The sequence below is a fragment of the Grampus griseus genome (genome assembly GCF_964374135.1).
Source record: "Grampus griseus genome assembly, chromosome: 2".
Taxonomy (NCBI): Eukaryota; Metazoa; Chordata; class Mammalia; order Artiodactyla; family Delphinidae; genus Grampus; species Grampus griseus.
In genome coordinates, this window is record NC_139018.1 from 85,448,450 (window position 1) to 85,472,507 (window position 24,058).

The window sequence follows — 24,058 nt, forward strand, 5'->3', positions numbered from 1 at the left end:
CCACCAGGGAAGCCCTAAGGTTATTTTTTAAACTCTTTTTTATTTTGCAGCTAAAGAATTGCCAAATATGGGAAATGCTCAAATGTAAGAATAAAATTGGAATTAGCTCAGTGAATCTAGTAAACCCATTGCATGCGGGCCAGCGGGCTACGCCTCTGAGGTTTGGAGGTGTAACCTCCATCAGGGATGGTGGCTTGAGCTTCTCCGATGCTAAGTCTAGGAGCCTGTGGGGAGTGGGGCGGGAGCCTTTCTTTGCCAAACTTGCCTTTGTCTGGGACCCAGCACAGTAATTGAGGTGGATGATGAGGTCAGCTTTTCTCTCCGGCCTGAGGACGGGCGGGTAGCTGGAGTTGATGACGAATGCAGTGTCCAGCAGGCACAAGTGGTTCACGGACGCTGTCAGCTTGTTTGGGAAGCCATCTAGCACCGAGTCTGAAAGTCAAGGCTTGTGGTTATCCTCACTCCTTGGCGCCCTGATCTCAGCAGATGGTCAGAGGCACCTGGTGGGGATGGGATGCCCTGCCCGGAGCTCATCCACTTCAGCCTGGCCTCCAGCCCTCCCCTTGGCCAGCGTACCCGGTGAGTCCCAGTGTCCCCCTGGGTAGGCTGAAGAAGAACAGCATTATCTGGGGAGTTTAGCAAGTCTTTTATGGAACATGCACAGAAAGCCCACTAAGGCTCAGCCCCATAATTTGTGGTGCAGCAGGGGCTTAAGACTATCCTATAAATTAGTGCAGACCGTGGGCCCAGAGCCAGCTGCCTTTTCTGCCCCAGATAGTGAGGACAAAGATCATTAGCCTAGGCTCAAGCAGCCATTGCAGGCTGTGGCCAAGTAAAATACCAAAGATGGTGGAAAGTCAAATTTAGATCCTCAGCAGGGTAGGGACGAAGTCTTGAGTTGAAGCTGCAAGACCACAGTTTAAGAGCCAGCTCTGCCACTCACCATTTGGAGGAGCCTGGGCTGGGCCGTTCCTGCCCAACTCCGGGGGCAGCACTTACATTAAAACGTGTCCCCAGGGGCTTCCCTGGTGGTGCAGTGGTTAAGAATCCGCCTGCCAATGCAGGGGACACGGGTTTGCGCCCTGGTCCGGGAAGATCCCACATGCCGCGGAGCAACTAAACCTGTGCGCCACAACTACTGAGCCCACATGCCATAACTACAGAAGCCCGCGTGCCTAGAGCCCGTGCTCTGCCGCGAGAGAAGCCACTGCAACAGGAGGCCCGCGCACCGCAACGAAGAGTAGCCCTCACTTGCCGCAACTAGAGAAAACCCGCGCACAGCAACGAAGACCCGACGCAGCCAAAAATAAATAAAATAAAATAAATACATTTTTTTTAAAATGAAGAAAAAGAAAAAAGGTGTCCCCAGAACACAACTGTAGAAAGTCAGGGCCCATATTTCCCCAACTGTAAAATGGGGTCAACTTCTACCTGCTGGGATTGTTATACAGATGCTGTATAGAGTCATTGTACAGATTCAATTAATTAAATACACCACCACTCCACCTGTTGTTCAAGGCTTCACCAGATGTAGCATACACTATGGGGAGAGTCTGCCACTTGGGCCCAATGAACATGGGCAGAGGAGTTTTCTCATCCTTTCTCCCTCCACATCCACTTCCCCTTCCTCTAAATAGAGGTAGGCCTCAAGGGGCAGCAGGTAAGGTTACCCTTCCACGTGGAGAACTGGCCATTCTGGTAGTAGTCGGTGTGCATCTGCAGCCCCAGCAGGAAGTTGTGGAACTCAGACAAAAAGGCCCGGGAGGTGAGGATGCTGCGGAAAGTATTGGACAGCCATGACCCTGGCATCACCACCGTGGTGTCCAGCATGTTGGCATCACATTTGGGGATTTCAGGTAGGAGTGGCTCATCTTCTGCAGGGGAGGGGGGTGGATGGAGGACAGGTTACAGAGCTGGAGTCCCCAGATTGCCCAGGTGAAGCACCCCATGGTTGCCCTGCACCCAGGGGTCAGCCTGTAAGTGCAGTGCACACCTTCCTTGTCTAGTTCTCGGAGCCAGGAGGACCCAGGGGAGAGACATAGAACAGGGGCAGGGTAGAGGAGAAGGAGTGGGGTGACAGGCAAGGAGGGGTTCCAGAGAAAACAGAGAGTCCAGAAGGGTGACCTTTAACTGCATTCATAGATCCCCACCCTCTGCAGCTCTCCTGGGCACCGTGCAGCTCTTCCAAGCCTACCACACGGTGCATCCACTCCCCCGGGCCAGGCCAGAGCTGGCAAAGGTGTATCCAAATGCAATCACCCTCCTTTCCAGGCAGGGAAGACCCCCTAGCTGCCCTCCTATTTCCATGGGTCATAGGGATGACGTTGAAACACGTGGCAGGTGGACTGCTCCTCAGTTGTTGATCCACCTTCCCCACCCTGCCATCGCCCAACCAGGAGGGGAAGCCAGTGGGTCACCCACCGATATCATGCACTCTCTCCCTTGTCCACCTGTGGAAAAACTCCTCCGAGGTGTGGGACAAATTCCAGGCATCGAGCAGGTTCAGGGAGAAGATGCTGCTCCACAGACCTAGGGAGCAGGATCAGCGGTGAGCTGCTGTGCCCAAGAGCCTCCAGGCCCACCCAAATACTGATTGATTCTGCCTTGGACTCGATGCCCCCTCCAAGTCAAGCTGCTCAGGGAGTGGGACGGGCTTTCATTTCCCTCTCCCCACAGTGCAGCTCGACATAAGTGACTCAGCTCTTCTCCGCTCTCCTCTTGGAACTGGAAGAGGGTATGAAGGCATATAAGGCACAGCCCCAGGAGAGACTTAATGCTGACAAGTGCAGGCTTCAAGTTCAAGTCCAGAAATCACCCCTTGCATCAGTTAACACACTAGTTTAGGACAGCGCCTGGCACATGGTGAGCACTCAATAAATGTAACACCATCTCTTATTATGATTTAAAAAATGCAACACAGTAATACTACTACTCATGTGAAATCTTTCACATACATTGACCCATTTGAATCCTCTGTAAGGTTGGTTTTACTCTTAAGCCCAGTTTACAGATGAGAACACTGAAGCTCAGGAAGGTTAGGTAATTTGGCCTACTTTGCACAGCTAATAAATGAGGAACCAGAGTTCAAGTCCGAGTGTCTCACCTACAGATCTCTGAGCCACATGCTCAACAGCACAGGAAGGAGAGGCTGCTGGGGGCTGTGGGCTTCGGGGCTGACTTCTCAGAAGAAATGGAGCTTAAGTGGGACTTTCTGGGATGGGTTGGATTTGGGATAGATGGAAGGGAGGGGGACGCAGACAACTAGTTTAAATAAGAGCATAACTGTTGTTGAGGCTGTAAAAATGGGTCCGTTTTTTGCGGTTGCCCTTTGACAGATGTACTTTGGGCTCTGAAGGGGAGAACTCTACAAGTGGACATCACAGTCAGGCCTCTGCACTCAGTTGGCCTGGCTTCTGGAGGACCAGGGAACATAGTGTTGGGAGCTGGGCCAGGCTTCCCCAGACACTCTGTCTTCACTCTGAGGTCCCCTCTGGCCCCTTGGATCCCAGGGGCTGGTTCAAGCCCCGGAAACAGGCATGTTGCTTCCTGGAACCAGGGAGAAGGGGGTAGAAGTTCCAGAAGCTTCCATCTCAGCCTGCAACTCCCAGTCTGGTTCTGAATGGACACCAGGGAGACGACTGGAGACCAGGACATTGGGAGAGTCTCCTTTGTTCCCCAGTGACCCAGGAGCCCCTGTCAGGTCCTTCTAGGCCCACAGGGTCACAGGGAGATCAGGGCAGTCTGGGAGGCTGGGAGGCTCCGGAGCCTCTCCTGGAATGAGGGTATGCTGACAAATGCCAGGAGGGTCACATGCCCAAGGGATAACCCAAACCAGCACCAGCACCTGGCACATGATCCTGGGGGAACAGACCGTGTCTCCTCGTCATTCCTCTAATCAAACGCGGAGCCTGTTCCGCATGGGGCAGGTTTCCCAGGGGCCTCCCCCAGCCAGGAGTCACCTAGCATGTAGCATATCCGCGACTCTGGGATCCTCCTCATCAGCCGCCCCATGAAGAACTCGGAGCCGAAGAGCTCGGTGGGAATGAAGGCTCCATACTTCTGCAGGCCCACCTCGTAGGGGGAGAACTCGAACCACTCTGCACACGAAGCAGCAGGGCAGGGTGTCAGTCTCAGGCCGGGGCGGCCCCGCCCACCCTTCTCCTTGCTGGCGCCGCCTCCCCGGCCGCGAGAAGCCTGGGATGGGGAGGCCGCAGTTCCCCCGCAGGGCACAGGGGGGCGCCCGTGACCGGCTTCTGCTGGCCCGGCAAAACTCAGTGTTGCAAGCTGCACAGGCTCGTTTGCGCCTCATAAACCCGGACCAAAACCGGACCCCGAAGCAGGGCAGGTCTCTAGAGTCCCTCCATCCTGGCAGCTTAAGAAATGTCTAGGACTCTCTCCCTTCACGACCTTTATTTCCTCTATCCCATCAAATCTCTGCTCAGGGGAGCCATAGGACCCCTGCTGCCCACCGGCTACACGCGTCTGGGCAGAAGGGGGTAGCCAAGTGGATTTCTTCAGCTGTCAGCACATTCTTGCTGTGGAGGCTGGCAAAGGTATGGTGGCGGGATGTGTGCGCTGGGGTACTGAGTGCCTTTGCCTGCTGAGAAGGGACCCACCCCGCCCCGGGGAAATTGCTAGCCACCAGTGTTACCTCTGAAATCCTGGTTGCTTACATCATCCTTGACATTGATGGTGAGGTAGATGGGCAGGGGGTTCTGGCCCTGACACAAAGCAGCACGCTGATCTGACAGTTTGCATTCATATCTCTGTGTGGAAAAATAATGGTTAAGGAGAAGGAGCAGACAAGCGGCCAGGAAGCAGTGCAGAATAAGAGGATAGTCTGGACCTCTGGCAGCCCACCAGGCTCCTGAGCCCACCAGGCTGCTCTGGAGGTCTCACCTGACACCAGTCAAAGCGACGCTTAAAATGTACCCAGAAAATGTTCACTCATCCTTGGGCCGTTCATCACCCCAGACACATGGACAGGGTGGGACTGGATCTGCAGTTTAGAGCTGTTCTTCAGAGTCCTGGGGTTCTCCTCGAGTCTCAGGGACCAGAGAATGAAAAGGCGGGGGTGGAGGAGGCCACCACTGCCCCCTCTTCATCCTCATCACCTTCCACCCGACTCAAACCAGAGCAGCTCCATTTTTTAAAAAATCTGCTTTGCATGTTGGGCTCTCTCATAAATTCATTTGGGAGGGGAAAAAAAAGATTCTTCTTTTTAAACAAAAGATTTGGAAACTTGCCACCGGATGGCAGTCAAATTCCCTCTAAGCCCCCAGAGCACTAAGTGGTGTAATCAAAGCGGGAGTCCTGCAGATCAGCCTGGACCACAGGCCACCTCCCAAAGTGAATCAGCCAGTGTAGACAAGGCCAGTGGAGGCTTTAGAGGACCAGGCTCTGACCCCAGGCCAAGCAGCTGCCTGGTGGGTGACATCCATGGTTGCGCGAGTGTGTAAAGGCACAGAACCTGTGTGGGATGGTAAACATGTGTGGGTCAAACAACTCTTAGGCCTCCCTTGCAAGGCCAACAGGATGCCTGTCAGAACTGGGCCCAGAGATATGGGCACCACAGCAATGACCGTCATGGAAGGAGAGGAAGTTGCAGACTCGGGGAACAGCCCAATCCACACTCATTGTCAAGGGGGCCTGAGGCAAAGGAGCTCCTGCCTTGGCCAGAGTGGAAGAGCAGAGGCCTCCTTCCATCAATCCTAGACTTGCTTTCCCAGGAACCTAGGCTCCTTCCTACACCAAACCCTGGGCAATGCTCAGACTCTAGTGTTAAAAGCCTTGGAGCTTTCCTCCTCACCACATGGAGCACTAACTACTCTAAGAAATATTAACTGTTGACGAAACGGTTGATGAAATTCCCATTTAAGGAATAGCACAGAGCAGAGCCAGAATTCAAATCCTGTCCTGCCTGAATCCAAAAGCCAACACCCTCAGCCTCTGCCTGCCCTGCTCCATCATGTGGACAGAGTAGACAGTGGGTTATCAGAAAGGGCAGGTTTCCATCAAAGGCTGTCAGTGCCCGCGTTTGAATCCCCACTGTCTAGCACAGTTCCTGGCATGCAGGAGGTACTTAATTTTGTTGAAAGAATGAATGGGGGAATGAATGAATGTTGAAGATGAGGTTTGGTCTGTCCTTGGTTGCTCAAATTGTCTGTGTTTTCTGGAAGAGGGGATCTACTAGAAAAGAATTTGCTGTCCCTCTTCCTTCTGGTAAGTTCTGATTTGAATTCTGAACTCTTCAGACACCTTTGGGAGTGGGGCAGACAGCCATAGGCCTGGATAGAAATTAGATGGGAAGCCCTACTCTGGGGTCAAGCAACAGCCAAAGTTGGTTCCACCCTGGGGTCTGGGCAGTCGGAAGGGTCCATGTGTTAGCTGAGCTCACCCTGATGTCCGGGATGGCAGCATCCCATGGGGATCCCACTGCCCTACCACGGCCCACATGGCTCTCACAGCAGCTGGGTCCCAACACAGGCTGCTTCTCTTCTTGGGCACACACTGCTCAGATCATTGGATATCAGAGCTGGAAGGAACCTCACTGGGCTCATCCTCCGTGTGGTGGCCATGAGAAGGGGCCCAGCAGACCTCCAACTACAGGAGTGTAATTGGCTGATGGCCCAGCTACCGTGCTCTGAAATCCAGGGCTGAGTTTGTTCTAAGGCCACACTTCCCACTGGGCTGGTCCCAGCCCATGACTGAGCGTGGCAGGGATCCTGAGGCAGGCCCACTGTGGTGGAGAGGAGGGGGCGGTGCCAGACTCCTCTGATGGCCAATTTGGCTGGGGAACTCTGCAAGGGTCACTGTGCTGACCTTTCAGACCGCACAGTGGGCTAGGATGCTTCCACCTGGCCTTTCCTTCCCTCTCTCCTCCACTTGGGGTCAGGCTTACATCACACTCTGATGGCTCCCTCCCCATTTTCTCTCACAGGTTCTCAGAGGGCCCGCTGCCTCTCGGAAAGGTTGCACCTAAGTCACCCCTGATGTGAGGGTTTCAGTCATACTCCAAAGGGACTCGGGAAGACAATCCCACCATCTGCCTGCATCATGCGTTCTGATGCCTCATGCTTCTTAAGGCCCACGGGTGCATCTGCAGGTCTAACCTAACTCCCTCCTGCTGCGATGTACCTCCCGGTGCCCCAGTGAAGGTGGAGGGCTGGGCATCAGCCCCGGGCGGGCTGGGCCCCAGGGGAAGCTGAGCACCTACCTCGTCCCCCAGACAGGTCTCGACCAGCAGACCCCAGAAGTCTGTGAAGGTGACTTTGTAGCCTTCCTGCCTGCGCTGCTGCAGCTCCTCCCGGAATTTGAGGAGCTGATCTGGGAACAGAGCGGGCGTCTTGTCCTTGACTACGTGTCTCCGCGCCTCGAGGATGGCAAGCTCCAGGTTTTTGGAGGACCAGTCAGGGTCACGGTACAAGGTAGCCATGGTCCTGGAGAGAGACAGGCGTGGCTGAGAGAGCTGAGCCAGCCCTGGCCAGATCGACCCTGGACCCTGGCAGGAAAGGAGGTGGGTAGGTCATGGGAAACCCTCACCTGCCAGGAGAGGAGCCTGGAGGAAATGGGGTGAGGCCCGGTCAGGGAGGGGAGAACATTCTTACTCAAAGTCACGATTGCTGTGCCAGGTGGAGCACAGTGCGTAACAGTGAAGATTCTGGACCCAGATCTTCCTGGGTTCAAAACCAGACTCTGCCACTCACCAGCCATGGGATCTGGGCAAGGTACCTAACTGCTCCTCACCTCAGTTTTCCCATCTGTGGGTTGGGGAGAAGGATGATAACTGTACCTACCTCACAGCGTTATTGTGAAGATGACATGAGTCAATGTAAAATGATTAGGACAGTACCGGGCACGAAGTAAGTGCTGGGGCCAGCATTTGACCCCAGGCTTTGCTGATTCCAAATCCTGGACTCTTCTCACTCTGCCACATTAATTCCCATAATTGTGATGCCAGCTAAGACTTACTTCCCCTTCTTCTTCTTAACTTCTATGTGGGCAGTGGGGAGGAGTAAAACAAAGATAGATATCCCCCTAGCCCTGGGTCTTTGCCTCTGTCTGCCTCTGCTTGGCCTGGACCCGGCTTTTCTCAGTCTAGGTCAGGACAGCACCCAGGAATCCCCCTCCCCACAGTGGACCTGGTCTACAGCTGCACAGCTGTCTGAGCAGCGGCCTCTCCCTTCAGGAGATTTCTTCAACAAAAAGTACCCTGCTCTCCATAAGGTTCACGCTGTTACTTTCATACCTTTAAAAAGCTTTAAAAAAACATTACAAATGATTGATTTTGATTTTACAAAATTCCTTCCCAGTGCTTTCCCAGGCCAGGAGACACCCTACCCCCACCCCAGCTGGGTCTGAGTTCCTCCCAGTTTCCTGCCTGGCCAAGAGGTAGGCCAGGAGGATGCAGGTGCCCCTCTACCCTGGTGCAAGCAAGTTTATCTCCTTAACCTACTTCCCATGGGCAGTGGTTTATCGGTGAGATTAAGAATGTGGGTCCCCTCCCCCCCCCAAAAAAAAGAATGTGGGCCCTGGACTCAGACAGCCTGGGTTGAAATCCCAGCTCTACCGCTCATTAGCTGAGTGACCCTGGGCAAATTCCTTTCTTTCTCCAGCTGTAAAATGAGCATAATGACAACATCTTCCTCATAGTCTTCTTGTGAAGAAGAAATGAGATAGTCCATTGGAAGCAGTCACCCCAGTGCTCCGTGCAGAGGCAATGCCCGTAATCGTCAGCTATCCTTCTGTCCCACCTGGGCTGAAGCCTCGGGGCCTCTGGTGCACCAGGAACCCTTCGTTTTCCTCACATCCACCCCCTCAAATGAAAGTTACCCAGAGCCCCTCCAGGATGAGGGACACAGCTTGGGACGTTGAGGGCTCTGAGGCCCACTAGTTACACACAGAATAAGATGCAGCCCTGGCTGAGAGGATGTGGGTAGTCACAAGGCCTGGGTCACCCTAGACCAGGGCTGCATTACGACTTTGGTGGGCCCCTTCCACCATAAAAATATTAAAAATTATCTTCTATGACTGTTGTATAAAGACAAATACAGTGATATATTACTATATATTAAAACACTTTCTTCAACCGAGGTTTCTTTTAAAGAACTTAAAAGAAATTACAACATCTTTGTGGGCCGCCAGCGGCATCGTGAATCCCAGGTGCCGTGGCTCCTGTGGAGAAGCCGGCCTCGTGCTGGCCTCACCTGTCAGGGGAGCTAAGGGCTCACCCTCCCTGCTCACCAGCAAGAGTGAGGATGGGAGCCCGAGGATGCCTGCAGGGCAGAGGGAGCATGCAGGGCTGGGGGTGGGCTGGAACGTGGCAGCCAGAGCAGCGGGCCAGCTCCACCCACCCCAGGAGACCTGGCACAGTCTGAGAGAGGGCAGCTGCTGGGGAGATGCACCAGTGGCACCAGTGGTTCACTCACAACTGGCTGCCACGCTCCTGGGACCCTGCCACAGTAATGGAGTCATGACCAACACGTGTCCCTGGTGTACCCAGTACTGGGAGAGCATCTCACAACAACCCCATGAGGTCAGGGCTATTACTATCCCCACTTTACAGATACAGAAAATGAGACTCAGAGAAGTTCAACTGCATTCCCAAGGTCACACAGTGGTGAGGGGTAGAGCTGCCCAGGTGTCACGAGTCACTCTACTTGGGGCGGATGAGCTTTACCAGAGACCCCACCCCCGCCCGCCGGCCAGGCTGTTGGCTGCTCGCTCTGGGCTTCACCAGACAGTGGCCCCCCGCTCCTTACCAGGTGGCCCCTGACAGGCCAGTGATGTAGCTGGCACAGTTCAGGATGTTCAGCTTCTGCAGCCCCAGCAGGTGGCCATACATGGCAGTCATGGATCTTGTCCCACCCCCAGTGGCCATGATGGATATCAGTGGGACCTGGGGGCACATGGAGGCAGACTGCTGGGGCAATGCTGGGTAGGGGAAGACTTGGAGAGACAGGAGCTTAGAAATAACAGTGGAAGAGGAAGAGCTGGCTACAGAGAGCAGAGAGTGGGGACTGAGTGACCTGAAAACTGCCTTTCACAGAGTGTCAAGCCGCCTGGTAGGTCTAGAACTGGACCTTAGTTCCAAACCCAGTGGTCGGTGTCGGGCTTGGTAAATTAGAAGGCCATGGCTGGAGGAGTTCTTGGCACTATTAATCTAGCTCTCAGTTAACAGATGATGAACTGGGGCCAGAGGGCTGGGTGGCTCGCTCAAGAGCCCAGCTAGCGTGTGATTCTCTAATGGCTGCAAATCAGCACCTGCTGTAGAGGGATTGGATGTCAGGCTCAGGCCTGGCACATGGTATGTGGTCCCTATAGACCATATGTGTAAAAGCAGGGGTAAATGGATTTTTGATGTGGGAAGGAGCACAGTTGTCACCTCTGGGTTTACTTAGGTTTAAAATGTCCTCAGTGTGTTTCCTTATAGATGGGAGAGTGAGGCGTGGAGTCTTTGCCAAGACTCACTCAGTTTTCATCTGAGTGGGGACTGTAAGATGTACTGTCGGCCGAAGCCCCATCACAGCCCTCCTCAGGGACGAGGTCTCTGTCTACACCTGTGGTTGGCCTCTGAAGTGCGGGCTCTCCGAGGGCTGACCTGCTGCTCAGGGGAGTGTGAGCCTCAGCGCCTACCAGGGAGGGGACAGAGGGCTCTGGCAAAGGCACCATCATCTACCTGTGCGCAGAAGCTGGCCCTGCGTGAGGAAGCTGACTCTCTCCAGCCCCCCACTGCTGTTCGTTCTGTGTGTGTGTGCGCGTGTGCGTGTGCGTGTGTGTGTGTGTGTGCGCACGTGCGCATACATTTATGGGAAGGGAGAATTGAAGAATGAAAGGCCCAGGGCCTTTTGGGTGGAGGTGTGTAGAATGTGGGTGGTGGTGGAGCTTCCAGTGTTTTCCTGGCTGGGGAAAGGATGCCACATTGTCCCGTGTAGATAAGACATCATTCATCATCTCAGGATCTGTTAGCGCACGGGGAGCAGCAGCTGGGGCTCCTTCCTTTCTCTCTACTCTGCCCTTCCTGCCCCTTGCGAACACACAACTGAATCACATCCAGCACAGCCAGTCACCTGGGCACCTGGAACCTCAGCAGTAAGGGCCACCAGGAAAGGCAGTGCTGAGGCTGCCCTGGGGCAAGGGAGGGACTGCAGGGGGCAGCTGGCAGGCACAGTGTTCGAAGGACAAGCCTGGCTCTGAGCGGACCTCTGCTCACCCACCTCGTCTGCCTGCAGGTCCTCCTCCAGCTGCAACACCTGCTTCAGCGCCTCAGCCACCACCACCCTCCGCTTCTGCAGGAACTCCAGCTCTGCCTGGCACAGGCTGAAGCCTAGCCGCACGTCCAGTGCCTCGGAGCTGTGGGGACAGAGGAGCTTGGCTTAGCAGGTCTGTAGACTCCACCTCCATGGAGAAGACATGGCTTTAGGGTCAGTTGGACCTAGGCTTGAAGCCCAGTTCTGCCAGGAATCACCTTTGTGACCTTGGGCCCCTGCTTTCTCATCTGTAAAATGGGGCTAATCGTGCTTAACTCCTGGCACTGTCTTCAGCACTTAATGAGATAACAAATGTAAAGCCCCAAAGCCTTAGCTGGTAGACCGTAAGCAGGTACTCAACACAATTAGGGACTCACTGAACCTCTGCCTCTTCAACGAGATCTGGAAAGTCTTGAAAGCCTTCCCCCAGGCACCTTCTAGAGCCCAAGGCCAGACATGGGTGACAAGAGGCCCTGAGATCCTTTTGGCCAGTCCCTCTGAATAAGGCTCTACAGTAGGGCTCTTCTGAGCTGGATAAACAAGGTCCTGTTCTCATGGAGCTCATATTCCTTGGTGAGCTTTTCCTGCTCCCAGAGTAAAAATCATCCTGTGTGACAAAAACCCTTCACATCCCTGATCTCACCCTGTCACCCCCACAGGTCTGCAAGGTGGGTGGGGCAGGAAGAGCATGCCCAATGCTTGCCCTCTTTTTATCACATCCCTGATGTGAGCAAGTCCAGGCTTCTGGCCTGGCATCCAAGCCCCCACCTGATCTGTCCAACCTCACCTCCTGCTACTTCCTGGAAGGGTCCATCGGCTCTCAGGGCCCAGGAGTAGTCTGGGTTCTAAGCCTCCTCCCTCTGCCCATCAACATCCCTTGCATTCCAAGGCCCTCCTCCCCAGTGACTCCAGGAGAATGGACCTTGACAATTTCCAGCCTGAGTCTTAGTGACCCTGGTAACTATAAAGGTCACATCTCCTTGAAGGTAGGGCCTGGGAGCTCTCTCATTATGTTTCCTTCATGTCTGGTATAGGCCTGCAGACACAGCTGTGAGGAAATCTTCCCTTGGCCTCAACAAGGAATGAATAATAAAACAGCAATAATAATAACATTTGTTGATATTTTCTGAGTTTCCCACTTCGCAGATCACTGATTTCTTCACATGTGTTATCTCACTGGATCCTCAAAGCAACCCAATGATAGACAGTACTCCTGGTATTGCTCTAATTTACAGGTGAGAAAAACTGAGGTTTAGAGAGCCTTAATAACTTGACCAAGGACAAACAGCTATCAAATTGTAAATGGAAACTACAGTCACTTGATTTTCAACAAGGGTGCCAGGACAGTTCAAAGGGGGAAAGAACAGTCTTTTCACCAAATGATGCTGTGACAACTGGATATCCACATGCAAAAGAATGAAGTTGGACCCCTATTTCACACTGTATATACAAATTAACTCAAAATTGATCATAGACCCAAATTGAGAGCTAAAACTATAAAACTCTTAAAAGAAAACATGGGAGTAAATCTTCATGACCTTCGATTAGGCAATGGTTTTTTAAATATGTCACCAGAAGCACAAGTGACAAAAGAAAAAAATATACATACACTGAAGTTCACCAAAATTGAAAACTTCTGTGCTTCAAAGAACACCATTAAGAATGTGAAAGACAATCTCCAGAACAGGAAAAATATTTAGAAATCATATATCTGACAAGGGGCTTGTATCTAGAATATACAAAGAAATTTTACAAGTTAACAATAAAAGGCAAGTCACCCACTTTAAAAATGGGTAAAGGATTTGAATAGATATTTCTCCGAAGAAGATATAGAAATGGCCCATAAGCCTGTGAAAAAATGCTCAACGTCCCTGGCCGTCAGGGAAATGCAAATCAACACCACAACAAGATACCACTTTAAGTCCCTAAAGATAAATAAGTCAGAGGGACAGACCGAAAGAGGGCACTTTACCAGGGTGTAGACTTCATGTGTAATTCACAATTCTTGTTCTGGGAATTGAAAGATGAAGTTTGTCAGGGATGACAGCTCAGAGCCAAGTGGTCCCAACCAAATAAGAGGAGACTCACCACACCGTGCCCGCCCCCACCCCGGGACGCTTGACTTAGCGCATGCGCATGCAGCGTCCCGCCCGCGCATGCGCACACAGGTTCTCTTCTGGACGTCTCTCGCTCCCAACCTGGCTCAGCTTCCACACCCTGTCTTTGGCTCCACAATGCAGCTCAGCAGTCTTCTATCCCCCAAGACTCCTGTACCCTGCCTGAGAGACCCGCCACAAGCCATGCTCCCCGCCAGGCTCCCCAGGCTGTCCCCGTCTCCCTTCCACAGGCACTCCAGGTTACGCTGCTCAGGGACCCCTTCCCAGACTCAGGCCCTCACCACAGGCAGGGTCACCGCCTGGCCGTCAGGGAGGCAATCCAGGGACAGGCACACAGGGTCGTTCTTGCACGCACTGCAGCAGCAAAGCTGGAAGGATGGGCCGTTTCGTGAGGGGAGGGGCTCCTCCCAACTCGAGTCTGAACCAGCCCCTAACCCCCTACTGTCGCAGCCTCCTACCACAGAGCTCCACTGGCTCTTGGGCACCTCCACGTGGACCTGGGGCTGGAAGTACTTGGGGTAGTGGAAGTAGGCAGGGTTTGGGCCGCAGGGCTCCAGGCAGTGTGAGATGTGCTGGGTGTGCTCGAAGGACTCCGTCACTGTCACCGGGAGGCCCTTCACTGGAAGAGAGGACAAGAGGGCTGAGACCCCTGGGAAGCCTCCCACTTCCTACCCCAACTCGGCCCAATAAAAGGCCTAGGGGAGGCACCCAGGACAGGGGTTTAGAATTACCGAGGGCATTGGTTAAAATGCCCCAGAGAGTCTCATTCTGAAGGGCCAGGCGGGGCCCAGGAATCTGCGTTTTTACAAGGCTTTTGTGTGTGTGTGTGTGTGTGTGTGTGTGTGTGTGAGGTCTGAGAGGCTGAGTTTTCTGGACTAGTCCTCCTAGGTTCTGCTCCTCCACAAGGTGCCCCGAAGTTACCTTCCCACTGCACTGAAAGCAGGCCCTCTCCTTGCTGCCAGTTTGGGGGCAGAACCTCTTCCTTCCCCCTCCCTCCCCCATGCCAGTTGGGCTGTGCCGCTCTCCTCTCTGCAGACAGGGCTGGAAGCCTTGCATGGGGGGGATGGGGTGGAGTGGTGAGAAGGAGAGTCTCGTATTTGCGGATCTCTTAGGTCCCTGCCAGCTATAAAATGCGTTCCCCATGGAGCCCAGGGCAGCCATGGAGCAGCCAACTCTGGTGTTGACAGGGTTGGGAAGTGGCACTGTCCTCCCCACCCCCCAGCAGGCAGAGGTAGTCAAAGGGCTCACCTTTCCTATTCTTCTGTCTCCTGGATTCTGCATGAACCTCCAGGCAGGACATTTGTCGAGACTGAAACAAAGGAAGGGGAGGTCATTTTGAGCACAAGCTTCCGGGGATGCTCTACCAGGCCACAAACTCCCAAAGACTGATTTTCGGGGGAGAGATTTCCTTGAATCCTGAGGCTTTAGATGCATCTAATTGAAATGGCTGTACCAACAGCCTAATTATGAAAATCTTTTTCATTCTGAACTTGTGCTTATAGAGAGATTGGAGTTGGGGGAAAATGGGACGAGACCGATTCTGACAGTGGGTGCTTTATTAGGGAGGTTGCTGAGGTCATCGTTTTGGGAGATGGGATGCTGGTCCAGGTGTTTCCTCCCCAGGAGCAGGAGCCCAGCTGCTGCCCCCACCACTGCCCGCACCCCCTTTGTCTGGCTTCAGTTAGTCTGACTCCTAGCGGGCTCTGGGACAAGGGCCCAAGTTGGGCCTGGTTTTCCCTCCCACAGTTCTGTTCCCAAGAGCAGCAGCCACAGGCGGCCTCTGGAGCCACAGGCGCCTGGAAGGACAATTACCACCAGCACGCCATTCGTGATGAGACTCTCAGGTGGAGAGGGGCTGAAAAACAAAATGAGAACTCCTGGTCAGTCATATCGTTCTTTCTAAAAATTTATTTTATTGAAGTATAGTTGATTTACAACATTGTGTTAATTTCTACTGTGCAGCAAAGTGACTCAGTTATATACATTCTTTTTCATATTCTTTTCCAGTATGGTTTATCACAGGATATTGAATATAGTTCCCTGTGCTATACAGTAGGACCTTGTTGTTTATCCATCCTATATACAATAGTTTGCACTTGCTAATTCCAAATTCCCAATCCAACCCTCCTCTACCCCCTCTTCCCCTTGGCAACCACAAGTCTATTCTCTAAGTCATATCATTCTTGACTGATTTCTCACAAGGGTGACAAAGGGTCAGCCTACGTAGGGTCAGTAAGGAGATAGCAGAGCCTTCTTAATCCTTGTGAGAAATATTGCCTTAAGAAACCTTAGATCTGCAGATCGTCAAGGAGAAAACTGGCATACATTTTAAACAGAATGTCCAGAAAAAAAAAAGATTTAGAAGTTAGAGGGAGTAGAAGAGTTTCTTTTCTTTTTCTTCCTTAAAGGATAGCTGTTCTTTATGTCCAACCAGATGCAACTGCATGGAGTTATGAGGATAAACAGGTTGCAAGAAAAGGCCAGAGCCCACCATCTCGAGCAAATGTAAACAGTTCTGGTAGCAAAACGGACTCATCCTATTTAATTTGTGCATTTAACAAATAGTTTTGACCCAGCTAGAGAGGGGCCTGGTGAGTGTGAAATGTCCTTGTGTTACAAAGCTGAGAAAGCCTCCAAGGTTACAATTCGCCTAGGGGAGTCCACAGCCTCCCTTGTCAAAATTAAGCCCAAGATGACTGTGTTTCCATATCAACTCTGATTACCAATGCTGACGTATTTCATTTTGTAAGCCACTTTCTAATTCACCCAAGGAATGTTTTTCCCCCTAAAATTCCTGTCAAACCAAGAACTGAAGGAGAGAGCCCAGATTTTCTTTAATATGAAACAAATAAAGTTGATTTTAATTTGTCAAATTTAATTTAAATTTTAATTTAAGTTGATTTTAATGAGGCACCTCAAATAGTTCCAAGACCCCCTATGCAGAGGATTCTCCGGGTGGAATTTGACAAGCCCTCTTGTTCTTGTTCCTGCCTCTCATTGTCCCCCTGTCCCTGGGCTGTTAATAAGTCCAGGGGACTCAGTTCTGCCAGGGTTAAGAAGCTGGTTGCCCAATCACAAGGCACACTGCTGCCCCAGGGCAGGCTTGTCCCCTCCCGGCAGGAACCCTACTCCCCTCCCTCACCACCCTTTCCTCTCCTTTCTCTCTCTGTGTCCTCTTCTTCCCACACTCCAGCTCTGTGACCCAATTCCACTTGAGTCCACGGCACAGTCATACCTCCAGGACCCTGGATCTTTTTCTTAATTGGACATGATGAGAAATAACCCCACATCTCTGTCCTGAGCCTCCCCTTGACTTGGTTCCAGAGTTGACTGCAGAGGGGCATGGCCTCTGCTTCAGGCCAGGTTTGGGGGAGTTTGTTCTAACAGTCCTGGGTCCAGGAGGAGACGCCTTGGTCCTGACTTCTTTTTAGCGTGGCCTCAAGAAGGCCCCATCCCCATGGTGGCAGGAAGTCTTCCCAGAGGCCACTCTCAGAAATGCTGGGGAGCTGAGGCAGGTGATTTGGCCAGAGTACTAGATCTTTAAAGCAATACTGACATCAGTAGACCTGGATGAGAAGGGGTGGGGCCCAGGCACCTATGGGATTTAGAAGTTCCCAAGTGATTCTGATGCACAGTGAGGAGCGTCAAGGGCGGGAGTAGAAGTGGGGGTGGGGAACTGCAGAAAGGAGGACCCAGCTGTACAATGCCTGTGCCCAGAAGCTGCTTTGGGGTCAGGACCTTGGTGGAATCCTGGGGGGTTGGGTCCTACTCACCTCTCCTCCAGCAGGAACTCCACCTCCAGCTCCTCCATGCCCTGCAGGGGGAGGAAGGGACTGCAGTTGTGAGCTGTGTCTACGCCTCTCTGCAGACCAGGATCCTGTGCCATCCCAGGAGACCCTGCGGACCTGCCCCTGTCCTTCGCACAGGGCTGTCCTGCTGTCTTGGCGTGGGGGCAGCTGCTCCTGGCTCTTTTTGTCCCCTCTGCCTCCCTCTGTCCCCAAGTCTTTGATATCAGGAACATCACTGACCACCCAGGGGAGGGTCAGGGTGTGGAGTTGACCCCTAGACCCAGCAGGTAAATCTCTCTGCCCCAGAACATTTTCCTTTCATCCTCTCCCTCCAGCTTCCATTGCTCCCCTTCTTCTCCAAGGGGCTCAGGGCCTGGGGCAAGGGAGATATTGCCCCCAGCAAGCTCAACTCTGAAGGCTAGGAGCCCCTTCCTTCAGCTACTGCTTTGCATCTCTTGCTGTGTAACTTCAGGAAGTCATGACCTCCCTCACTGGACCTTAATTTCCCCACAGAGTATAAGCCAGGTGAGGGCAGGGATGCTTGTCCCTGAGGTGTCGCCCGTGCACGGCACAGTGCCTGGCCCATAGGGCATTCAAATACTTGTTGAATGAATTGATAACATCCTGGGCCTTTTCAGCTCTGCCTTTCTCTGATTTGCAGATTTGCACTCCTTTATCCTTATCTGTCCTCTGTCCCCTGGGACCATCCCAGAAGCAGGACTCTGAGGAAAGAAAGGGAATCAACACGTATTCTGTCTCCATTTTGTACTGTGAACAGTGCTAGATGCCTTAATTATGTATTCTTATTTAAGCCTCACAGTGACCCTGTGTGGTAGGTTTTACTATCACTATTGTATAGACGAGGTAACAGAACTCAGAGGAATGAAGCAATTTCTGCAGGGTCACAGAGCTATTGATAGTAAGCCAAAGCGCTGGGATTTGAACAGCAGTGCTATCTTCTCCTGACCTGGCTACAGAGAGAGGATCCCATAGAACAGCATCATAGGAATAACCAGCTGCCCCTCGTGAAGCAGGAGGCTGAGGGCTGGGGCACCTGCACTCACCTCTCTGTTGAGTGGGAACTTCACGTGGGTTTTCTCTCGGAAGCAGAGCTTGGTGAGGTCATAGAGAACTGTCAAGAAATGGTCATCTGGTGTCAACGTGTCGTCATCACAGACGCTCAGCTCTAGCACGTTCTAGGGGAGAACGGAGGGTTCAAGTCTGGTTACCAAGGTTGCATCAACCCATTCCCAGGATGAGCAGCCTGACCTCAGTCCTAGTGAGGAGGTGGGTCTGAGGGATGGGAGCCAGCACAGCTCAGGTGTGAGGGACATCTGTAGGGACATGAATTAAGAGAGGAAAGTGTCTATTCCCTTCTTTGCAACTCTCTGAAGCCTTCCTGCCCTTCTTCTCTGATTCTCCTACTGGGAAATTTTGCTCTTTTGCAAGCTTGGCAGGGGCTTGTGAAGTGTGAGGGATTTCATTTCACCTGGGGGAGAGATGGAAGGGCACAGCAGAGAAGACCCCTGTCAAGACATAGAATGTATCCAGCATTGGGACCCAGGAGCTGAAGACAGTTTCTTTGGCACTAGAAAACCGAGCTAAGGGAAGCTAACATCTTCACACTCCAGGGGAGTGATGTGGCAAAGATTATAGAGGGTTTGATTGGGTTGGGATGACGTATTGGAACTCTATCCTTTGGCTCATCAGCCCCTAAAGAGGTCTCATGGATGGTCCCAAAGCTGTATGTCAAGGATGGAGCAGTTACCCTGTCGTCTGGCTGAACTCTAAGGTCAATGATTTTAGGTGACATGGATTGGCCTCTGAGGCCACTTTTTCCAAGGATCCTGAGAGATGTAGGTTGGGGCTGGGTTTGCCTCTTTGGTTCCTATCTAGTGGGCATGAGGTGGTTCTGGGGGTTCCCAGCTGAATGAGATCTGTTGACTTTGTAATGACTAGAAACCAGGTGTGTCCCTGAACCAACCCAGCAGCCCCATAGATCTTCAGACAAAAGAAACACGAATTCTGTTTTCAAGATGGTAGGCCGAGCCCAAACTGAAATCCCCCTTTCTCACCAAAAACCATATATATGATAGAAAAGATATTTTTAAAACAATAAATATAAAGCCCTTCTTGAAAACAAAAAGGATAAGTCATTAACTCGGAACGGAGAAGCATCCCTAAAATATGAAAGCAGTAAGCTTGATGGAGCTGTCAAGCCTCAAATGCCTCAAGACTGGGTTTGATGCCTCCATGATGAGGCCAAGCTTGTCTTAAGGCCACCCTGATGAAGCTGTCGCAACTCAGGATGGTCAAGAGAGGATTCTCCCTCAGGAGATGTGAGCTCAACTTAGAGTCACCGTATATCTGAAGAAGACAAATACCATGAAACAGCAACTCAACAAATGAAGAACACACACCCAAGGAATTCGAAATAATAAAGCCATCTAAAAAGGATTTAAGATAGAGAAAGCCCTCTGGCCGGAATTAGACTGGTCTTGGGCCTAGTGAGTAGAATGGCTCTTCTCTATATGCTCCTGCTTGGAGTATGTTCTGGAAGATACTGGAAACACACTCTATTTTGGGGCAGGAGACATCCAGTTCCAGTGACAATTAGGTAGGACAAGAGAGACAGGAAAGAGGATAGAAGGATAAGTATGCCTAGAGGGACAAGCGTGAGACAGGCAGAAGGAAGGAGTGGGTGAGTGGGGAGACAGATAGGTCGATAGGAGGACAAGAAGTCGGTAGAAAGAAAGACAAATAGGGACTTCCCCGGTGATGCAGTGGTTAAGAATCTGCCTCCCAATGCAGGGGACACAGGTTCGATCCCTGGTCTGAGAAGATCCCACATGCCATGGAGCAGTTAAGCCCGTGTGCCGCAACTACTGAGCCTGCGCTCCAGAGCCCGCAAGCCACAACCACTGAGCCCACGTGCCACAACTACTGAAGTCTGCATGCCTAGAGCCCATGCTCTGCAACAAGAGAAACCACCGCAATGAGAAGCCTGCACACCGTAATGAAGTGTAGCCCCCACTCGCTGCAACTAGAGAAAGCCTGCACACAGCAACGAGGACCAAATGAAGCCAAAATAATAAATAAATAAATAAATTTATTTAAAAAATACAAATAGTCATTATACTACAAAGTCACAGTAATCAAAACAGTATGGTACTGGCACAAAAACAGAAATATAGATCAATGGAACAGGATAGAAAGTCCAGAGATAAACCCATGCACTTATGGCCACCTAATCTATGACAAAAGAGGCAAGAATATACAATGGAGAAAAGACAGTCTCTTCAATAACTGGGGCTGGGACAACTGGACAGCTACATACAAAAGAATGAAGTTAGAACACTCCCTAACACCATACACAAAAATAAACTCAAAATGGATTAAAGACCTAAGTCTGGATACTATAAAACTCTTGGAGGAAAATGTAGGCAGAACATTCTCTGACATAAATCACAGCAAGATATTTTTCAATCCACCACCTAGAGTAATGAAAATAAAAACAAAAATAAACAAATGGGGCCTAATTAAACTTAAAACCTTTTGCACAGCAAAGGAAACCATAAATAAAACGAAAATACAGCCTTCAGAATGGGAGAAAATATTTGCAAATGAAGCAATTGACAAGGGATTAATTTCCAAAATATACCAACTGCTCATGCAGCTCAATAAAAAAAAAAAAAAGAAAAAAACCAAAAAAAAAAACTGAAAAACTAAACAACCCAATCAAAAAATGGGCAGAAGATCTAAATAGACATTTCTCCAAAGAAGACATAGAGATGGCCAAAAAGCACACGAAAAAGTGCTCAACATCACTAATTATTAGAGAAATGCAAATCAAAACTGCAATGAGGTATCATTTCACACCAGTCGGAATAGCCATCATCAAAAATCTACAAACAATAAATGTTGGAGAGGGTGTGGAGAAAGGGGAACCCTCCTACACTGTTGGTGGGAATGTGAATTGGTACAGCCACTATGGAGAACAGTATGGAGGTTCTTTAAAAAACTAAAAATAGAGCTACTATATGACCTAGCAATCCCATTCCTAGGTATATATCCAGAGAAAACTATAATTCGAAAGGATGCATTCACCCCAATGTTCATTGCAGCACTATTTATGATAGCCAGGACATGGAAACAGCCTAAATGTCCATCGACAGAGGAATGGATAAAAAAGATGTGGTACATATATACAATGGAATATTACTCAGCCATAAAAAGGAATGAAATAGTGCCATATGCAGAGATGTGGATGGACCTAGAAACTGTCAAACAGAGTGAAGTCAAAGAGAAAAACAAATATCATTTACTACCACTCATACGTGGAATCTAGAAAAACAGTAGAGATGAACTTATTTGCAAAGAAAAAATAGAGTCACAGATGTAGAGAAAAAACTTATGGTTACTAAGGGGGAAAGGCGGGTGGGATGAAATGGGAAATTGGGACTGACATATATACACTACTATAGATAAAATAGATAATTAATGAGAACCTACTGTATAGCACAGGGAACTCTACTCAAGTGCTCTGTGGTGACCTAAGTGGGAAGGAAATCTAAAAAAGAGGGGATATGTGTATACGTATAACTGATTCACTTTGCTGTACAGCAAGAAACTAACACAACATTGTAAAGCAAGTGTACTCCAATAAAAATTAATTTAAAAAAAGAAAGAAAAACAAATAGTCATAAGAAGGGCACATGATCAAAGAGAAGGACAAGCAGGGAAGGAGGGGAATAGCAAGCAGGGCAGGCAGGTGCTGTCCCCCACGTCTCACCTTCACCCGGGTCTGGATCTGGAACTTGAAGCTTTCATTCCACTCTGGGTTTCGGCAGTTGGAGATGGTCCTAGTCCTCAGCCTCTTAGGAGAGCTTGTGGGCAGCCAGAGGCTCACAAAGCAGTCTGTCTGGCTTACTGTCCGAGGAAGACAAGGGTGGGAGGGGAGGGTGAGGAGTCAACCCAGGTCCAGAGAGGAGAGAGTGTGGAGGCAGAAGCCAGCTTCTGGTCCCCTCCTGACTCATGGCTCTGACTCTCCAGAGACCTTTGTCCCAGAACCCTGAGAAGGTCATGGACTGCAGGCTAGAGGTTTCACAGAGGGGACCCAGGTCCCACTGACTGTTCTCGTGGACACAGATGGCCTCTGGCTCTTCTCAGCAGCACCCTGGCTCTCTGAGCAAACACCTGTTGGTTTGGGACAAGGTACAGTTGCACAGTTTTCCCTCTGCCAGGGGAAGATCTGGAGGACTAGCCCCCAAGGGTCCAGTTTATCTCTTGCCTTAGCCCAGGGCACCAGGGAAACCACAGTAGGGCCCAGCTCTTCCTCTGAGCTGAGGAGCAGCAAGGATTAGAAGGGACACCATCGGCTGGGAGTCAGCCTAGAGGGCCCCAGCGGGGAAGGGCTTGAGTGGAACAAGCTATTCAGCAGGATCTAGGGGCCGGGACTACCATCCACACATGACTAACGTCTCAGATACACCCCGACGGGCTTTTCATATCTCTGCTGGTCTCCCCACATGGGGTGTGTGACCCAAGAAACCCTCACATCTAAGACCACATACTCTATTTTTCATTTGAAAGAACAACGCAACTGTGATGATGCTGTAAGTGCTCTGGAGAAGGACAAAGGCTGTGACCTCAACAGGCCCTCCTGAAGTGAAAGAAGGCCTCCTGGGTCTTCTGTTTGGAGCAGCAGAAGGCATACAGTGAAAAATGGCAGCCCAGCCCAGCTCCTTCCCTCCATTCTACCTGGGAGGAGGGAGGAAGAGGTGCCACGATTGCCCTTGTCACTCTTCTTCGGTCATTCCCAGGGTACCCACCCAATTCATAGAGAACGGGAACCGTCAATACAGTTTCCAGTGTCAGAGAGTCTTCTAGATAGTAAAGCTGGGCAGGGATGCGAGACTCATCCAAACTACCTCCTAATTATAATTAATAATGTCCTGTGAGAGTGGAACCAGAGGTGACCCACTCCCCAGACTGACTTAGTCCTATATTGTCTCTATACTGAGAACTTTATCAGACTTAATAACCATGGTTTGCATCACAAGCATCCCTAGTTTCTGATTTCATCCCCGCTGTCTGGTTAATCTGTGAGGGCTCACCATTCAATGAATTGGAATTCATGGCCTTCCTCCCACTGAATAGAGGTGAGATGACCCTGTCCTTTAAATGTCATAATCATCATTAATCCAAACACAAAGAATGACCCAAACCCAACAGAATCAAAAGAAAATGATGACATCATCCCTATCTTTCCTTCCACACCCAACCTGTTCTTCCTCACCGTCAACTCAGGTGTCCTGACTAGACACCAAATATCGCCCTTGACTCTCACCTTGAGTCGACTTAACTCCTTGGAGCTCTCCAGCCTGTCCACTTCTCCCTACTTGCATGGCCACTGCCTTGGTACAAGCCACCTTCATCTCTGCTGCCACTGCCCCAATGGATGCCCTGTCTTCTGTCCTGCCCCACCCTGATCTTTTCTCTTTAGAGAAACCAGAGGGCTCTTGTCCCATCTGACCATGTCACTCTCCAGTTTAAGATCCTTTAGCGGCTCCCATATGCCTTCAGAAAGGAGTCCCACCCATTCAGCATGGATGCCCCTCCCACTTCCCCAGCCTCAGCTTCATCTTTCCATCTTCCCTACCACCCCAGCCCCTTCCCTGCCCCCAAACACACACACACACACACACACACACAGAGGTGCGTGCACACATGCACGCACGTAAACACTCACACACGTGCCACCACACACACTCCAGACTCCAGCCAAACCCAGTCCCTTGTAGGTCTCAAAGGCCATGCCATCTTGCAATGAACACCCTTCTGTTCCTCCTTCACGCCACCCTTCCTTGGTTAGCCCCTTCAGGTTGCAGAAGAGACCTCCTCT

At 51.1% G+C, this 24,058-nt stretch overlaps 1 protein-coding gene across 2 annotated transcripts in view; it reads right to left on the minus strand.

The window, feature by feature from the left end:
• Window positions 1-24,058, minus strand: part of PLA2G4E (phospholipase A2 group IVE) — a gene marked incomplete at its 5' end in the record, with an annotated part of 57,812 nt that overhangs the window by 8,131 nt on the left and 25,623 nt on the right. For both annotated transcript variants that reach the window (XM_082649062.1, XM_082649063.1), the window contains 16 exons: window positions 266-432; window positions 1,671-1,874; window positions 2,422-2,529; window positions 3,960-4,097; window positions 4,652-4,766; window positions 7,217-7,439; window positions 9,762-9,898; window positions 11,217-11,352; window positions 13,222-13,259; window positions 13,648-13,734; window positions 13,825-13,985; window positions 14,615-14,675; window positions 15,179-15,221; window positions 17,140-17,180; window positions 18,219-18,350; window positions 21,947-22,083. In XM_082649062.1, the coding sequence (XP_082505188.1) occupies window positions 266-432; window positions 1,671-1,874; window positions 2,422-2,529; window positions 3,960-4,097; window positions 4,652-4,766; window positions 7,217-7,439; window positions 9,762-9,898; window positions 11,217-11,352; window positions 13,222-13,259; window positions 13,648-13,734; window positions 13,825-13,985; window positions 14,615-14,675; window positions 15,179-15,221; window positions 17,140-17,180; window positions 18,219-18,350; window positions 21,947-22,083 (1,928 nt within the window). The remainder of the gene's footprint in view (window positions 1-265; window positions 433-1,670; window positions 1,875-2,421; window positions 2,530-3,959; window positions 4,098-4,651; window positions 4,767-7,216; window positions 7,440-9,761; window positions 9,899-11,216; window positions 11,353-13,221; window positions 13,260-13,647; window positions 13,735-13,824; window positions 13,986-14,614; window positions 14,676-15,178; window positions 15,222-17,139; window positions 17,181-18,218; window positions 18,351-21,946; window positions 22,084-24,058) is intronic.